Here is a 17620-nt window from a genome sequence, read left to right as displayed (position 1 = left end):
GAGAAAACGAAGATTATTAAGGGTACACAATGTGTTGGGAGAAATAATTCCCTCTCACAACCCATCCCCTCAAGACAACCTTTAGTAAAGACCCCCAAGGCTCTTCTGTGCTCTCTGAGTGTTTTACTTCTGTTGAGGGTGACTTTCTGCTGGTGCTAGTTTCCAGGGAGTCCAGCTCTAGTCAAGTAACAAGAGCTCTGCATCATGATTCATGGGCACAATGATTCCCCCAAACCATGAAATATCCTCAATGTGCTGTGTATATAGGAAAGTAAAGAGAAATATAATACATTTATGAAAGAGTTTCAGTAAATAGTGGGTTAAACAACTTCTCATACAGTTAAAATCATAGCTTTGGTTACCTGGAAAATCCACATAAGAGAGCGCATCTCCAATAATATCAGATAAATTAAGTGTTATTGCATTTAATTTCCTAGAAATGTGCAGCTTATATAAACTTCTGGGTCCCATATTTGGCATAATAAGCCACATGGTGTTTGGAAAGATCTTTTCCTTCTGGCATCACTGAGGTTGGGATTGGCATTATAATGGTCCTAGAAAAACAAACCTTCACATTCCAAAATTTTGACAAATTTTGGTGAGCACTCTAACAGCTGCAAAAAGCAGTGAGTCAAAGTTTCCAAAGCCCCTCTCTCTTCTGCACTTGAAAATACATGTCAATGTGCTTGGAATAAGGAGAAGTGTGGAAAGTTTACCAGGTTCCTAGGAATTCTCAATGAAGATCATTAAAATTTATTACTGTCATAATTTTCACGATATTATTCTCACACCACTAAAAGGGGTGAAATTATAGGAGGATCAGACCACTTAAAAAAATCTGTTTGAAATGTTGCTTTCACAAAACCTTCAGGAATAGTGGTAGAAGGAGAAGCTATTTTATTCAAAGAAACAGAAGATTCCTCCAGAGGGGAAATGAGGTTAGGTAGGCCTGCCCTGGTCTCATGTGGAATTTGTTATAGTGACTTCCATCGATATCAGGCCATACAACCCAGTTTCAAGATCAAACAAAGCCCATTGAAACAGAGTAGGCCAAAAATATGGAGATGATTCTTCCTGAAAATTAAAACCACCACAAACACTGCTAGCAATTTAGATATATTTGGGTTACACATGTCTTTGGAAAATGTTTAACTCTAAATGTAAGTTTCTAGAATGGATTTGATTGTCACCAAGGATTACTCATGTGCATTTGCGATGCTAAATGAGGAAGTAAACTTAGCCACATTTAGAACGCTCATACAGTCTTGAAGAACGTGTACAGTCTTCAATGCATGCCTTTAAAGGGCACGGAAGGGGCAGCATCTGGCGATCTACCTTTTCTTCAGGGAGGACAGGCCACACAAAAGGCCTGGAAAAGGACAGCCTTGACTGGCACAAGCAACAGTCCACATGGCTTCACGTCTTTAACCATAAAACATAGGTAAAAGGATGGTCCACTTTAAACCCCAGCATAGGCTCTTACTAAGACAAAGACCACTCTGAATGATTAAATATCTAAGCAGACAGCTCTGCAAATCAGCGTCTGTTTGTTCCAGTTATTAATGGTTCAAATGTGAACAAACTATACTTCTCAGAATCAAATTTCCAGAAAAAAAGAAAGAAAAAGCGACCCATTAACCTTTATTGGCTACTTGTTATGTTCCAAGCACCAACCAAAGTGTTCTCCAAAAATAATCATGAGAGGTGAGGTAATTATTATGATCCGTATTTTACAGAAAAAGAAATCCAGGCTCAGGGAAGGAGGTACCCTGCCCAAAGTCAGACAGCTGCTAAAAGAATGAGGCCAGTTGGGAATTTCATGAAGTTTTCCCCTAAACCTTTAAACCTACCTGTAGTGTCATACACTTTCTTTCAACCTGTGCCATCAAAACAGGTATCCCTATTTTGTTCCAAAGTTGGCCTGTGTTTCTGCCTTCAGTGTCATGCTGTTCATGAGCCTGCCTTATTCCACAAACCACTTTCCTTCCACTCACTTCCTGTGTCCTCTGCACACGTATGCTCAACTTCCCAACCCAAAATCCCTTCCCTCTCTCTTCTCCTAACTACTGTTCTATTTTGCTTTCTTTTCACCTCCAGATTTCGTGAAAAGAGCATTTGACTTCTGTTTCAGATCCTGTATCATTCTGTCACCAACCAAGATCTGGTTTATAACCTATTACTTCACAGAATCTCTTTGGCAAAGACCATTTATAACATCAAGATTTTCAAATCTAAATGAGGCCTCTTTTCAGATCTCATCCTTTTCAGACGCCCCACTCCCGTTTTGAGACAGGGTCTCACTCTGTTGCCCAGGGTGGAATGCAGTGGTGTGATCATGGCTCACTGCAGCCTCGACCTTCTGAGCCCAAGCAACCCTCCCACCTCAGCCCCCATGAGTAGCTGGGACTTCCTGAGCCCTTTGAGCATATGGTTCTACTGACCACTCCTCTGTGAAACCCGGCTCCCCTGAAAAGACTTTCCTAACTCTATTCAAAATCTGTTGGCTCTCTTTCTTTCACTAGCTCCTCTGTCTCAGTTCATCCCTTAAATATTGAGGTTTCTTATGTCATCACCCACTATTTCCTCTCCTTTTCAATGACTTTCTCCCCAATTGCTCTAATCTATACTTTAGGTTTCAGATGCCACCAGTACACTGAACTCCTTGTTTTCAACCTCCCCTGTGCACCATGGCTGCCATTTTCAGCTGTCTTTGGGAATCTGCCATTGATGGTCCAAAGATTTCTCAATAAAACTTGTCCAACACCAAACTCATTCAATCTTCCCATTTGAGTCTAACCATTTCCCCTTCTTGGCAGAGGGTGCTACCATCTGCCTGGTAGCCTAGGTAGTGAGGGCCTTTGAATCTTCCTTGACTCTTCCCTACCTCTACTCAAAGTCCTGATGTCTCTGCATCCTACATATCCCTTCAATTCATTCCCTGGTCTCCATCTCCACTGCCTAGTCCAGTCTTTCATCATGTTACTCTGGCTAATGAAACAGCCTCTCTGAGAATCTGTCTCCAGTCTCTCATTTTCTAACTTATCCTCCCAATTGCCACCAGACTGACTGATCTTTGAAAAACAGGATATTATTGGTATTCCTCTGCTTATACATTTTCAGTGGCTTCACATGGACTATAGAATAAGGCTGGCTGGTTATGGTGGCTCACACACTTTGGGAGGCCGAGGCGGGCAGATCACTTGAAGTCAGGAGTTTGAGACCGGCCTGGCCAACATGGTGAAACCCAGTCTCTATTAAAAATACAAAAATTTGCTGGGCATGGTGGCACGTGTTTGTAATCCCAGCTACTGGGGAGGCTGAGGCAGGAGAATTGCTTGAACCTGGGAGGCGGAGGTTGCAGTGAGCCAAGATCATGCCATTGCACTCCAGCCTGGGTGAAGAAGTGAGACTCTGATTCAAAACAATAATAATAATAATAATAATAATGATGATGATGCTTCAATGACCAACCAGCCCTAGCCTACCTTTCCAAATTGAGCTTTGAGAACTTCCCTTCCCTTGTATCTATTAACTACATGTGTATCTATTTCCTACACTACTTGCATGCTTCTATGGCTTAGCTTACGCTACCTGATATGGTTTTTTTGGATGTTTGTTCCCTCTAAATCTCATGTTTAAACATAATCCCCAGTGTCAGAGGTAGGGCCTTGTAGGGGGTGTTTGGATCATAAGGGCGGATCTCTCATGAATGGCTTAGCACCACTCCCTTGGTGATGAGTGACCTCATAGGAGATCTGATTGTTTAAAGGTGTGCCATACCTCCCCGCTGCTCTCTCTGGCTCCCACTCTCACCATGTGACATGCTGGCTCTCCATCACCTTCTGACATGAGTGGAAGTTTCCTGAGGCCCTCAACAGAAGTCAAGCAAATGCTGGCACCATGCTTGCACAGTCTGCAAAACCATAAGCCAATGAAACCTCTTTTCTTTATAAATTACCCAGCCTCAGGTTTTCTTTATACTTACACAAGAATGGCCCAACACATTACCCTCTTTACTAGAATGCCCTTCTTTCTTTGGTCCACCTGGTAAACTTCTATTCATCATCCTTCAAGGATCCACTTCATACTTCCCCAAATACCCCATCCCCAGCCCTGAAAGAATAATTGCTCCCACAGCTGTGTTCTCATACATTTCGTCATTACAGGACTAACTACAGAGCTTCACAGAGTCATTTGTTGACTCACTGCCACACCACGAATTCTTCAAAGGAAGAAACTGTATTATTCATCTCTGTAGTCCTAGAGTCTAATTCAGTGCTTGGATCATAGTTGGATGCTCCATAAATCTGTGTTAAATGAACAAATAAATAGATCTTTTCCTGTTTGCAGTATCCAATCAGGCTGCAGCTTCATTATCATTGCAGTATGGGAAAACACATGTTGTATATACCAAAGAACATAGAGCAGCTTAGTGACACATATGGAGTTTGCATTTCTACTGAAATCGTTTTCAATTCTGATAGCTGTTAAAGTGTGAACAATGCATTGCCTATAATAAGGACCTATATACAGCTGATATTCTGTCAACATCATGACTGCCTTCATTTTCAAAGCTTATTTGCCAAGCTGCATTTTCTACCATTTGCCCATCCACCCATTCATCCACCCACTCACTCACTCATTCATGCCTATCTCTTTCAAAAAGAGATTGAATGTACACATTTCAGTTTACCTATCAACATGTTCTATTTGCCAATCCATCTCTGTTCTATCTAATGCAATTAATGAATACTGTAGGAAAGAATGTCCAAGTCTATTAAACTGAATAATTTCAATTCCATACTATTTCTTGAGAGTGGAGACTTTATCTTCATTGTATATCAAAAAAGTTCTCTTCACTAGAACTTTCTAAAGTCAAAAAGCAACCTAATATTTTGTGTCCTGATATTGTATGACATAACATCATGAAAAGTAAATTCTATATCTGAGTATGTCATACCACTAATCCTCCTATTCATTATCTCTTTGTCAAAATGAATCCTCATGGAAATAATCCACTCTTAAGAGACAGGAAATGCACAATGTATCTATGCTAACACCAAAGATGTACCTGAAGTGTTCCCTTCCTGTCCTGCCTTTAGGGAGGAGAGAACATCTGGCTTGAAGGTTCACTCCTCAGAGAATTCACTGCGAGCAGCAGGTGGACTCACCTGGTGAGTTCTGAGGAGATGACACGGGAGAGCCACGTGGGGACTGACAGTAGCTGGGGTAGAGTAAGGCATGTGGAGGCACATATGACATTATCTCTTCTTCAAATAAGCTGGGGAAAGACAAGAAACAAAATGGGTACTTCAGCCAAAGTAGTGCTGAAAAGCCTAAATATCAACGGGGTAGAATATTCCATCTAAGATCCGGTTTACATCCCAAAGAGAACACCTACCCCCTTTCTCTTGCAGGTAATTCTTGGGACAAAATGGCTGGCTGTGGTACTTTTTGTGAACCCTGTGGCTATTTGACTGTGTTCCTACCAACTTTGGACAACGTGATTTTATTTTACTATTTCAATATATAAGTTTGAGTGTACATGTTTGTTTGAAAATCATACTTGGGTTTTCAGATTTGGAAACAGGATTCCAACACAAAATAGAAAATGTTTATTGAGAACTCATCATAAATACACAAAGTATGTTATATATCCTCATTCCAATAAATAAACAATAGGGTCTCAGCCTTCCAAGGGCTTAGGATTTAACTGGATAATTAAAAGCAAAATAAAACAAAACACATCCTAAATAACTACAATCACAAAATAATTAGCTCCCTTGTTTACCCTGGCTACTATTTTTCAAATGTGAGGATTTAGATCTTAGACCATTTAATTGTCTTCTTTCTTCTCCATATTGAAACGTCTGTTTATGATATTCTCCTAAAAGAGAGTAACCAGAGACCTGAGCTCTATTCAGCTGTACAAGACCGTGTCAATTTGTACTCCAACAAGTCTGTAGAAACTGCAATGTCACTAAGCCCAGACAATACGAGAGTTCTTATGTATCATTAGGTATTTCAGACTTTTGGACTTTCACAAATCTAATAGCGTGAAATGATATCTCATGATTTGAAACTACACTTATAATTACTAGCATCTTTCCATGGGTTTATTGGCTATTCACACTTCCATTTCTATGCCTTTTCATATCCTTTAACCATTTTTCTATTGGGTTCTCTTCTTTTAAAGGCCTTCTTTATGTATCCACAATCTGGTTTTCTTTCTTTCTTTTTTTTCTGAGACAGAGTCTAGCTCTGTTGCAAGGCTGGAGTGCAGTGGCGCGATGTTGGCTCACTGCAACCTCCGCTTCCTGGGTTCAAGTGATTCTCCTGCCTCAGCCTCTCAAGTAGCTGGGACTACAGGTGTGAACCACCATGCTCAGCTAATATATATATATATATATATATATATATATGCATATAAAGTTATTTTCCAATAACTTTTTATTCTAGGACATGAATAATGTCCTAGAGCAATACTATCTCTACATTGCAGCTTACTGATAATCAAGTCAATTTGTACCAGGAGTGATTTTCCTTTTTAAGAAATTAGACAAAACATTAAAATAGACACAAAGGCTTCCATTATGTAAGTGACAAGTATGCTGACTGAAGTTTGTAGTCACTAATTCAAATCATTCCAATTTCAAAGTAAAATAAAAAATAAAAGGCTGGGTGCTATGGCTCACACCTGTAATCCTAGCACTTTGGGAGGTTGAGGCGGGCGGACTGTCTGAGCTCAGGAGTTCATGACCAGCCCAGGCAATACGGTGAAACCCCATCTCTATTAAAATACAAAAAATTAGCCAGGCGTGCTGGCAGGCACCTGTAGTCCTAGCTACTCGAGAGGCTGAGGCAGGAGAATTGCTTGAACTCGGGAGGTGGAGGTTGCAGTGAGATGAGATCTCACCACTGCACTCCAGCCTGGGCAACAGAGTGAGACTCCATCTCAAAAAATAAATAAATAAATAAATAATAAAGAATTGAGGACATGAATAAAACCCCAAATTTTTCAATAATCACTAATTACATTACTTATTAAGCATGTCCATATAATACATTGTATTGTTTACTATTATTAAAATAATAAACACATGTGATCACCCACATGAAAAGTCTAGAATTTAATGACATCATTTGTATGCAATAATTATAGAATTATTATATGTAAGAAAATTTCTCACACTTCTCGAAGGCCCATTAGTTTTAGAGAACCTGCTTATTTTCCCAAAGAGGGGAAAATGCAGCCTTGCTCTTTATGTATGAATGAGTTCTGAATTATTTGAATTCAAATACATTTGAATTCTACTATATAACACATAGAAACTCATGCAAACTGTTGTGTTATCAAAATACAAATACTCTAAGCTATAGTATAATAAATTTAAGACTATACCATCTAAATGTTATTTAACTATAGATAGGTGAGTGATAATTATGACTTCTTTTTTTACTAATTCCAAAAGCAGAATTCTTACTTTAAAAGAAAAAAACCTTAATTTTCTATAATGAAGAAAAAGAGCATATCCTGGCCAGAATTCTGTTAACAGAAAGTTAAACTATTTTATCACCAACCAAACCATGATAGAAACATCACACTCTAATATTAATTGACCAGTAGTCTTAATTGACCACCTAGCATACTACATGCAGCTTTCAGAACTGGCTCAATACCACAGGAGAGAGGCCACCCACTAGGTTGAGAAGCTACTCCCACCACAGGTCCTATTCAGAGTCAACAGAAGTGAAGTATTATAGAAAGTGAGTACATCCCTTTGAATTATGCTTTGACTACACATGAAGAAAAATAACGTGGCTCATGCCTGTAATCCCAGCACTTTGGGAGGCCGAGGCAGGCGGATGACGAGGTCAGGAGATGGAGACCATCCTGGCTAACACGGTGAAACCTTGTCTCTACTAAAAATACAAAAAATTAGCCGGGCGAGGTGGCGGGCGCCTGTAGTCCCAGCTACTTAGGAGGCTGAGGCAGGAGAATGGTGTGAACCCAGGAGGTGGAGCTTGCAGTGAGCTGAGGTGGGGCCACTGCACTCCAACCTGGGTGACAGAGCGAGACTCCGCCTCAAAAAAAAAGAAAAGAAAAATAACTTTCTGACAACAATCACATGGGCAGTCAGAAATATGGCAACAAATAGGGCAACTATGGAATGGAGAGTTAGAAATGGTCAGGGTCAAGATCATCATGAATACTTGAATGAGGTTATTAGCACTCAGGGATAAACAGAACCTTGCCTGAAAGGCTCAGTATAACGTTCCCTTTAATTCTGTGGAGGTTACAGGGATGAGCGTCCTAACCACTGGGTAGAGTAAAGCATTATTTTACTTTGGCTTGCCTACATTTGAGGGATAATACAAAAAAATGAGAAAGTCTTTTGAAAACTTGCCAATTTCCTTTCTAAACTACTCTAAAATTTAAAACCAAAGCTGAACCATCGGGGGGTGAAAAAACAAAAAACAAAAAACAATTGGTCAGTTTTATGAAGGGCTATCAAGTTGGCAGTGAGTAGTATGGACCAAATGTCAACTTTCTGATCTGATTTCCCAAACGTACACTCTCAAAACCACAAGCTAAATAAATAATGTCTTGAGTCAGCAAAAGGGGACAAAACATATTTTGAGAAAAACATTTGAAAGAATATATAAACAGAAGGGGTAAACACTGAGGGGTAAATGGTGGATGGCTTATTCAGATACCCTTCTGTTCCATTCTGTGAGTGGCAGATTCTATTCATTACAACCTCAGGGTAAAAAGAAAATTAAACAGATCTCAGTGTAACAAATGCAACCTGAAGTGAATGATCACTCAATCAGTGCCCTAAATCTTCAACATATTTCCACAAGTCTAAAGAATAAGAATAATTTAAGAATACTGGCATATTATTTTCCACAATATTCCATGATATCTGATGACAGGAGACCGTCTGCTTCAAGAGTGAGTGTTAACGTACGTACCTCAGCAACATAACAAGGTCTGCATCACTTGAAAGACGCACCAATCCTGGAGTCCCTTCAGTTCGGATAAATTGGATCTTCTCCCTATTCAAGAAAAGAAATAGCACAAAATGTATATGGTAGACCTTTAGGCTATAACTCAGTAGTAAAGAGCATTTTTTATAATAGTCATGACGTTTTTTGGTACCTATTATGTGGCAGCTACTGTGTGATACCCTAGGAATATACATCCAAGAGAGACATGGTCTTTGCCTTCAACGGGGGGATCTTGTAAGCATCAACACCTCCCAGTTCTAATGTTGTGGGGAGAAAGATTCTTTCACTGGCTTCCTCATTTTCCTGCCCAACTACTACTATAAATAGTATACCATTCAACCAATAAAATCAGTGTCTGCTTTGAGTTAAAGCTGACTATGGACCTGAATCTTAGCGATAGTCTTAGGCTGATCCCCTGCTGTTCCAAAAAAGGATTGTGTTGGGAGAGTCATCTATTTTCCTGAGGCCATACTGTTAAGTTACATGTGATGAGCTCATTCCTAATTGGAAGCAGATAGTATCTATGCATTATATATTCAATGTAAAAGCATATGCCTTTTTTAAATAAAGAAAACACTGAAATACTTTGCTATAACAATTGGTGAAATAGATTGTGTGCATACCTGTGCAAACGTATATATACCTATATATATCAAACACAAGGTGAGTTATTTCTACCATTATTTTCTTACAGATAAATGTGATAACACCAGTTTTTTTTTCTTTTTGTTTGATGAGTCATCATCATGTCACTATTTTCAATCTGTTAAATGAATACAATTGTAACAATTTTTTTCCTAGTTGCTTTCTTCCCTTATTTACATCGTGCTATTTTAAAGCACACCATATTAACTTTTATAAAGTGAAGAAAAAAATAAAAACACAAACTATGGTACTAAAATCATTCTATTTCATTGGAATATAGAGGATAATGCAAATATGCAATTTTATTCTGAGTGCTATGGACAATATATTCTGATTCCTGCACCACAAAGTAAAATACCAATCACTGATACAAGTATTTATTTAGATTTAGTTCTTATCTACAAAGTAACTTGTTTTTCCATTTGATATTTTCACAAAGTTCCACCGATTTTTTTGTTTGTTTGTTTTGAGACAGTCGCCCAGGCTGGAGTGCAGTGATGTGATCTTGGCTCACTGTAACCTCTGCCTCCTGGGTTCAAACGATTCTCCTGCCTCAGACATTTGAGTAGCTGGGATTATAGGCATGAGTCACCACGCCCAGCTAATTTTTGTATTTTTGGTGAAGATGGGGTTTTTCCACGTTCGCTATGCTGGCCCCGAACTCCTGGCCTCATGTGATCTGCCTGCCTTGACCTCTCAAATGCTGGGATCACAGGCATGAGCCACCATGCCTGGCTAAGTTCCACTGATTTTTGTATTTCCAAATTTCAAAGATTTTTTCTTAAGATTGCTTGCTGACTTGAAGGGCCTGAGGTGGAAGGCAAGGTTTCATGTTCACATGAAAAATTACCTAATGCACAGAAAAGTCAGTGGATTTCCCCTTAGCCATACAGCTTACGAGGTATGACAAACAGAGTTCAGTCCTTGGTTTCTTCTGGCTAGATCCATTTTATATGATAGATGAAGCAGCTAATCTTTAGTATTTGCCAAATTTTTATTTCTGTACTTTATTGCCAGCAGCTAACTACTTTTTTTTTTTTTTTTAAGACTATTAGAAGTTAGTGGCAGGCATGTACGTAAAGGAGTTGCTCAGAAGGCCAGCCTCTCTCTGCTTAAGGTTATTTCAGTGAAGGCTTGAACCAGGCGGAACATTTTTCCTCAAGTGTTGGAATCATATACATCTGAAACGCATGATGGAAACCCAGGCCCATTTTGTGAATGGTTTTTCTGATAAGAGATGTAAATGTTGGCTAATAAAAGCTAAATCAGAGAAAAGTTACCTTGAAGAAAAATGAATAACTTAACCAAAGAACTCCTCTTATAAGGGTCAGTAACACTATGCTTTGATCTTGAAGAATCAAAAGCTATCTCCCACAAATATGTGGCTTATCTCTTTTGTCTATCAACACAGTGAATCCAGGCAAATAGAACAAGACAAAAAACAAACAGGCTGAGCACTCTCCCCTCCTTCCTTAACTGGAGCTACACAGAAGGAGTTGAGTGATGGCAGATATCAGGCCCGCCCTGGACTGCGGCTGGTAAGTTTCCTGTGAATAAGAAAAACATCATCGCTTCTTGAGTCACAAGGATGATAGGGTGAGAAAAAGAAAAGTCAAAGGCACCAGAGGAAGTGTGCCGACTGGGAAACTTTTCATCACTTTCCAGATGTAAACTAGCAGGCTGTGAAGGCAACAGGTCTGATTTTTCAGGGGAGAATATATGAGAGGTAGGCTGAGACCAGTTTTCTACCAGGCCAGCTAATTTATCACAATGACAAGCTATGGGTCATATTCTTCCAGGAACCAGACACTGGAACATGTCGTCTGATGTACATCACACCACTAAGTACTTTCTTATGTTGATATTGATTCATTCTTTCAGTGAACATTTTCTGTGTGCCTACTGTGTGCCAGTTATGGTACCACACACTGGGAATCCAATAGGGAGTAAGAGAAAGTCCCTTTCCAAGGAGCTTACAGTGCAGTGGAAGAAAGTCAAAAGGCAATTCTCATTTGATGTCAAAATATTTAAATTCTTCTGTTCACTTAATTGAACCATGGTTAGGCTTTACACCTGCTCCTGGTCTAAACAGTTCTTTATAAAGTCCTTTCACGTAGAAACAAAGAAGGCATTAGTTTACTGCCTGTAAAGAGAGCAGATCAAGGCTGAGGAAGAGACAGAAGTTAGCAGACATCCCGGAAATGTCACCAATCTTTTCTGAGAAAAACAAAGGAACTGCTTCTTCGTTACCAGGTTTTTGTCCAATATGCTATAGACCAGTGATTCTCAAACTGGCATCCTTGGTCTACCAGAAATTTGCATACATAAGCTCAAGCTCTGCAAGAATTTTTAAATGTTGTGTCTTCACTTTGATGATCAAAGCACATGAAACAATATAATAATATTTTAGATTAGATGGATGACATTTATGACTGAATCTTGCCATATGACTTTGGGTCCCATGTTTGTATTTATAGGGCACTTGGTGCAAAGTGATCAGAGATGAGCTTTTAAAGGGACGGTGAACACACCTGGCTGCCCTTAGGCTGGCAGGGCCTTGATGTTCAATATGATAATAACACCAGTCCCCATCTGCCACTTACGCACACTTCGCTTACCAATTAGAAAAACCTTTTCTTCTACAGTATTAACTTGCATCATGAAAACGATCAAGGGAGGTTAAGTAATGTATATGTAAATTACCATAGGCTAAAGAGAAAACAAAAGAGATGGATTTAAAAAGGAAATTATGCATTCATGCTAAATAATGCATAAAAGATACCCTGGCTTATTCTAAGAACAAAAAGCTCTGCAATAGTTTGCAAATAGAAAAGTGGTGGTAGAATCCACTCATCCCAGGGCACATTCAATGATATGTTTTATCCTTCAGTATTGTATTTTGGGTTACATTATTAAATGAATTGGCTTATCAAACCAATGAATCAGTAGATAAAAATAAGCTTTTTGTTAAGAAGGAAAAACAATGACTGTGATAATTCCAAGGCGGCACATGCTAGGCCAGAGATGCAAAATCAAAAGAATCAAGTCAAACACAAGCACAGAAAAGCAAAAATATGTCTTTCCACCGATAATGGTCTCAACATCGGTGATCTGGCTTCTGAAAAACAAAATATCCTCATATTAATAGCATTAATTCAAATGTTATTGATTTTTTCTAGTTTTTAACTTAATTTGTATGTCTTTTGGTTTTGTAGTTTATAAAAGCTGTAAGCTTTTATTATACATATTTTATATTTGTACACATTTTAGTTTAAAATAAAAGCGATTAATGTCAACATTATAGGTCCGCGATATTTCTTTTTCCTTTTAGAGTGGAAAATAACAGATGTGACTCCTACAAATTTTCATGAGTCCACGCAGCGTTTGGAATAACATAACAAGTTTGAGAAATGCTGTTAAAGACAACTGATCATGACTAGAGGAATATTTGAAGATTACTTTAACATATTTATTGAAGTTTATTAATGTATACAGTTAGAAGGAATCTGTGGCAGTCCTCTCTGTTGCCTAGCCTAGAGTGCAGTGGTACAATCATGGCTCACTACAGCTTCAAACTCCTGGGCTCAAGTGATCCTCTTGCCTCAGTCTCCTGAATAGGTGGGACTACAGGTATGTACCACCACACCCGGCTAATTTTTAAACATTTTTGTAGAGACAGGGTCTTGCTATGTTGTCCGGGCTGGTCTTGAACTCCTGGCCTCAAGAGATCCTCCTGCCTCAGCCTCCCAAACTGCTGGGATTATATGAGTGAGCTACTTACTACATTAGCCTGGCTTCTTCCTTAACAAATAAATTCAATTCAACCTTAGTGGTATATAATGAAGATTAAGGTTATATTAATACAACATATTGTCATTTGGTCCTCTCTACACGGGTACATTTATCTCTCTGTGCCCCTTAGAGTACATTCTAGCACTTTTATGGGTACACCTTCTGATTTGGCTAGTGAGGTACAACTTAAATTTCTTTTGAAACACAAGTTTCTTGAGGGCAAAAGCCCTTTCTCCTTTATCTTTCTTTTGAGATGGAGTCTCACTGTGTCACCCAGGCTGGAGTGAAGAGACTCAATCTCGACTCACTGCAACCTCTGCCTCCTGAATTCAAGTGATTCTCCTGCCTCAGCCTCCAGTGTAGTTAGGATTACAGGAATGCGCCACCCCATCTGGCTAATTTTTGTATTTTTAGGGGAAACGAGGTTTCATATGTTGGCCAGGTGAACTCCTGACCTCAAGTGATCCGCCCACCTCGGCCTCCCAAAGTGGCTGGGATTACAGGCGTGAGCTATGGTGCCCAGCTGTTCCTCCTTTATCTTTGTGTTCCCCAAGTACCAAACACTTCTCTGTCTACCTGATAAGTGCTTAGTAAAATACAAACCAGGGACATGATTAATTTAGGCCAAAATAACGTATGTGGCTCCTAACAATTTCCCCTAAGAATCCACCTGGTGTTTGGAATAAACAATCTATTTTTTTTTTTTTTTTTGCTGTGGCAGAGAAATAGAAAAAGAATTGGAAAGCTGATGTCCTATTATTTACTAAAACAGAATCTACTGGAGAGAAACGTAAAGGTAGGTAAAAAGGCAATCTCTTAACATGAAAACTCACAACGTAAAACGAGAACCTAAACCATACAGTGACAAGCTCAGGAAAAAGTCTCCAGCTATTGCTGTTTCTCAGACTCTCACAATATGTGTAACCACTTCCTCCTCTGCACGGAATCACCCCAGAAGATCAACTCTACTAGATCATTTGAGGACAATGAACAAAGTCTCAAGACTGAATTCCCACAGAAAACATTCTCATGAAACCACCCAACATTTTGGTGAAGTCAAAGAAGGGCACGTGTTTGGAGACAACCAGAAGACCAATGCTCAAAACCACAAAACTCTGGATTGCCGACTCTGCACATCCTGGTTCCTCTAGATATAGTTCAGTGGCACATTCACAAATACATGTTTTTAAAAACTGCCCTGAGGCAGTTCTAGAGAATGCTTTGACTTCCCTAATGGTATAATGTCAAGAAAGGAAGACCAGCACCGATCATTCACACTCATTATTACAGTCACAGGGCACTGTCTGACTTGACAGATACAGTCAAGCAGTTGAAAGGTTATGGGAATTTAAGTCCATTATGGTCATATGATTCTTATGGACCCAGAGATGTGAAATTAATTAGCCACATGCGTAGGGACAAAGTTTGTCATAAATAGATATAAGTTTTCTGCATGCTAAGAACTTAGAGAGTTATTTAACTGTTTCCTCATGTTAAAATAAACATAATTATAGAATGCAAATGAAATACTTAGCCTGGAGCCTATTATATAGGAAGCACTCAATAATTTTAAACTATTGAGTATATTATTAGATAGGCTCCATAATTATTTATTCCTTTTTCAACAGACAGTATGATCTATTGAAAATAAAGCCAGACTAGATTTCTGTTGACCCACTCCTTTTTCTGTTTGTATTGTTGGTAAGTTGTTCTAAATCAACTTGCCAACATATTATTAACATATTATTAACATAGAAGGGATGCTTATTTTGTTTGCTTTGTAAGAAATGCTTCTGATTCAGTAGCTGGGCAATTTATTTAAATATAAGTAAAAAGCAGATTTTATTAAAAACTACTTTGTGCTATCATAAATAATTCATTGTTCTCCACGATTTAGAAAGTGGATTTATTATTCTTTTGGGTTGGGGAAGGCACTGAGACTGGTTTCAGCACTGATATTTTGCTTTGGTCCACAGAGAGTCCAAGTTTAATGACTAAAGGAAAATGACATTTTACTGAATTGTTTTCTTCATAAATATAACAGAATGTAGGAAAAATCAACAGTAAAACAGATATACCTAAAACATGATTATTCCTCATGTCAGAAAATCATCTTGAAAAACATGATTGAACCACTTATTAGCAAAAAACCACAATGCTTTGGAGAAACATCCAGTGGATGAATGTATGTGTAATTTGGGAATCTTTCAAAGTTACATCAGAGAACAATGTTTATCGGAAAATAATTTAACAAATATCTGAGTGTGATACTGTGAAAAGAACCTAAACTAATTTTGGCTATTGGAGCTCCTGTTTTGGGCCTTTTAAATTTTAGGCAATTGACTGTCCAGTTGTCTTAAAGTTGACATTAATAGTTAAGAGATTCCATGCATCAAAAATGTGAAAATTAGATATATACATGATATATAATTCAAAAGCATATGTAGATCTATAAATTAGCACATCCATTCAAATAAAACATGACTAGCACTTATTTCTTTTGCAGAAGTCATAGAATAGGTGACAGGTTCTAAGAATCTGTGTTCCTTACTGCCCTGAAGAACAAAGTCTCTAATCTCTTATTAGGCCTACAATATAATTAGCTGCTTGGAAAGATACTTTAATATACCTTTGGATGGCTTCTAAAATGTTATCTTAATGATATTGCCATGATATTTTAGCCCTCAGTAATTTCTGGCTAAACCTCGAGCCAGAAGGCTCAGTCCTCAGTCCAGGCATGGAGCAGTCAAGGCTGGTTTTATTGCATACATGTAAAAGATTTGAGAGTAAAGCTCGCTATAGGAAACAGTGTGAGAGCACCACTAAAAAGCCCTCCTATAAACAAACTAATAGTTGAATTAAAGATGGCCAGGCACAGTGGCTCACACCCATAATTCCAACACTTTGGGAGGCCCAGGTAGGCAGATCACTTGAGGCCAGGAGTTCAAGACCAGCCTGGCCAACATGGTGAAACCCCATCTCTACTGAAAATAAAAAAATTAGCCGGGCGTGGTAGTGCATTGCTGTAGTTCCGGCTACTCAGGAGGCTGAGGTACAAAATTGCTTGAACCTGGGAGGCAGATGTTGCAGTGAGCCGAGATTGTGCCCACCGCACTCCAGCCTGGGCGATAGAGCGAGACTTCGTCCGCTCCCCACCCTCAAAAGGAAGAGAGATCCTAGATCCTAGTTGCATTTAAATTATATCCACAGAATCACATGGTTCCATTTATATGTATGATCAATTTCAGGAATAGTGGTTTTTAGAATTAGAGTAAGTTTAGGGGCAAATTACTTTAAACTGAGTCCTTCTGATAGAAGAAAGAAGTGAAGGGCAGACTACTAATATAATATTGATTTAAATTTACTATATGCTTACTATGCTTACACAGTACCAAATGCTTTATACATATATTATTTCATTTAATCTTCAAAAAGACGCTGGAAGTTAGAATTTCCGATCACCATTTTACAGATGAGGATGACAACTTGGAGGATTGTTTAATGTCTCATTCAAAGTCAGCTGGTGGGTTAATTGCAGAGCCAGAATTCAAACTTAGGTCTTTCTGACTCCAAACCTGAACAAAATCTTAAGAACTATTCTCAACTACCTTCTAAGAGCCATTACTGCTGCTCTCCCAGTGAGACAGAGTCTACTATTAGGACTTCTCAATGACCATTACTATGTGGTGTCAATAAATTATTTTAATCAGGTGTCCAGGAGCAATGGCTCATGGTATTGAATGGCAACAAATTACCAGTGTTATCCCAGCACTTTGGGAGGCTGAAGCAGGAGGATCTCTTAAGCCCAGGTATTCAAAATGAACCTGCACAACATAGCAAGACTCCATCTCTATAACAAAAAATAAAATAAACATAAAACAATTAGCAGGGCAACGTGGTGTGCTCCTATAGTCTCAGCTGCTTGGGAGGCTAAGGCAGGAGGACGGCTTGAGCCCAGGAGGTTGATGCTGCAGTCAACTGTGATGGCGACACTACATTGTAGCCTGGGCAACAGAGTGAGATCCCCTGTCTCAAAAGAAAAAAAAAGGTATCTTTAAAAATTCAATAATTATCCCTATGTAAATTGTCTGTAGGAAAATAATAGATTATAATATTAATCTATTATTATTATTAAATAATAGATTTGCTATTATTTAAGTTTGGTACAGCA

At 38.7% G+C, this 17620-nt stretch overlaps 1 protein-coding gene across 2 annotated transcripts in view; it reads right to left on the bottom strand.

Moving 5' to 3' along the window:
* Nucleotides 1-17620, bottom strand: part of HECW2 (HECT, C2 and WW domain containing E3 ubiquitin protein ligase 2) — a 389957-nt gene that overhangs the window by 50109 nt on the left and 322228 nt on the right. For both annotated transcript variants that reach the window (XM_033230785.1, XM_033230786.1), the window contains 2 exons: nucleotides 8977-9060; nucleotides 5172-5281 (listed from right to left, as the gene is read on the bottom strand). In XM_033230785.1, coding sequence (XP_033086676.1) covers nucleotides 5172-5281; nucleotides 8977-9060 — 194 coding nt within the window. The remainder of the gene's footprint in view (nucleotides 1-5171; nucleotides 5282-8976; nucleotides 9061-17620) is intronic.

This window comes from Trachypithecus francoisi, unplaced genomic scaffold (assembly GCF_009764315.1).
Source record: "Trachypithecus francoisi isolate TF-2019V2 unplaced genomic scaffold, Tfra_2.0 Lachesis_group13, whole genome shotgun sequence".
In the NCBI taxonomy this organism is placed as follows: domain Eukaryota; kingdom Metazoa; phylum Chordata; class Mammalia; order Primates; family Cercopithecidae; genus Trachypithecus; species Trachypithecus francoisi.
This window is presented reverse-complemented; position numbering and strand designations above follow the sequence as displayed.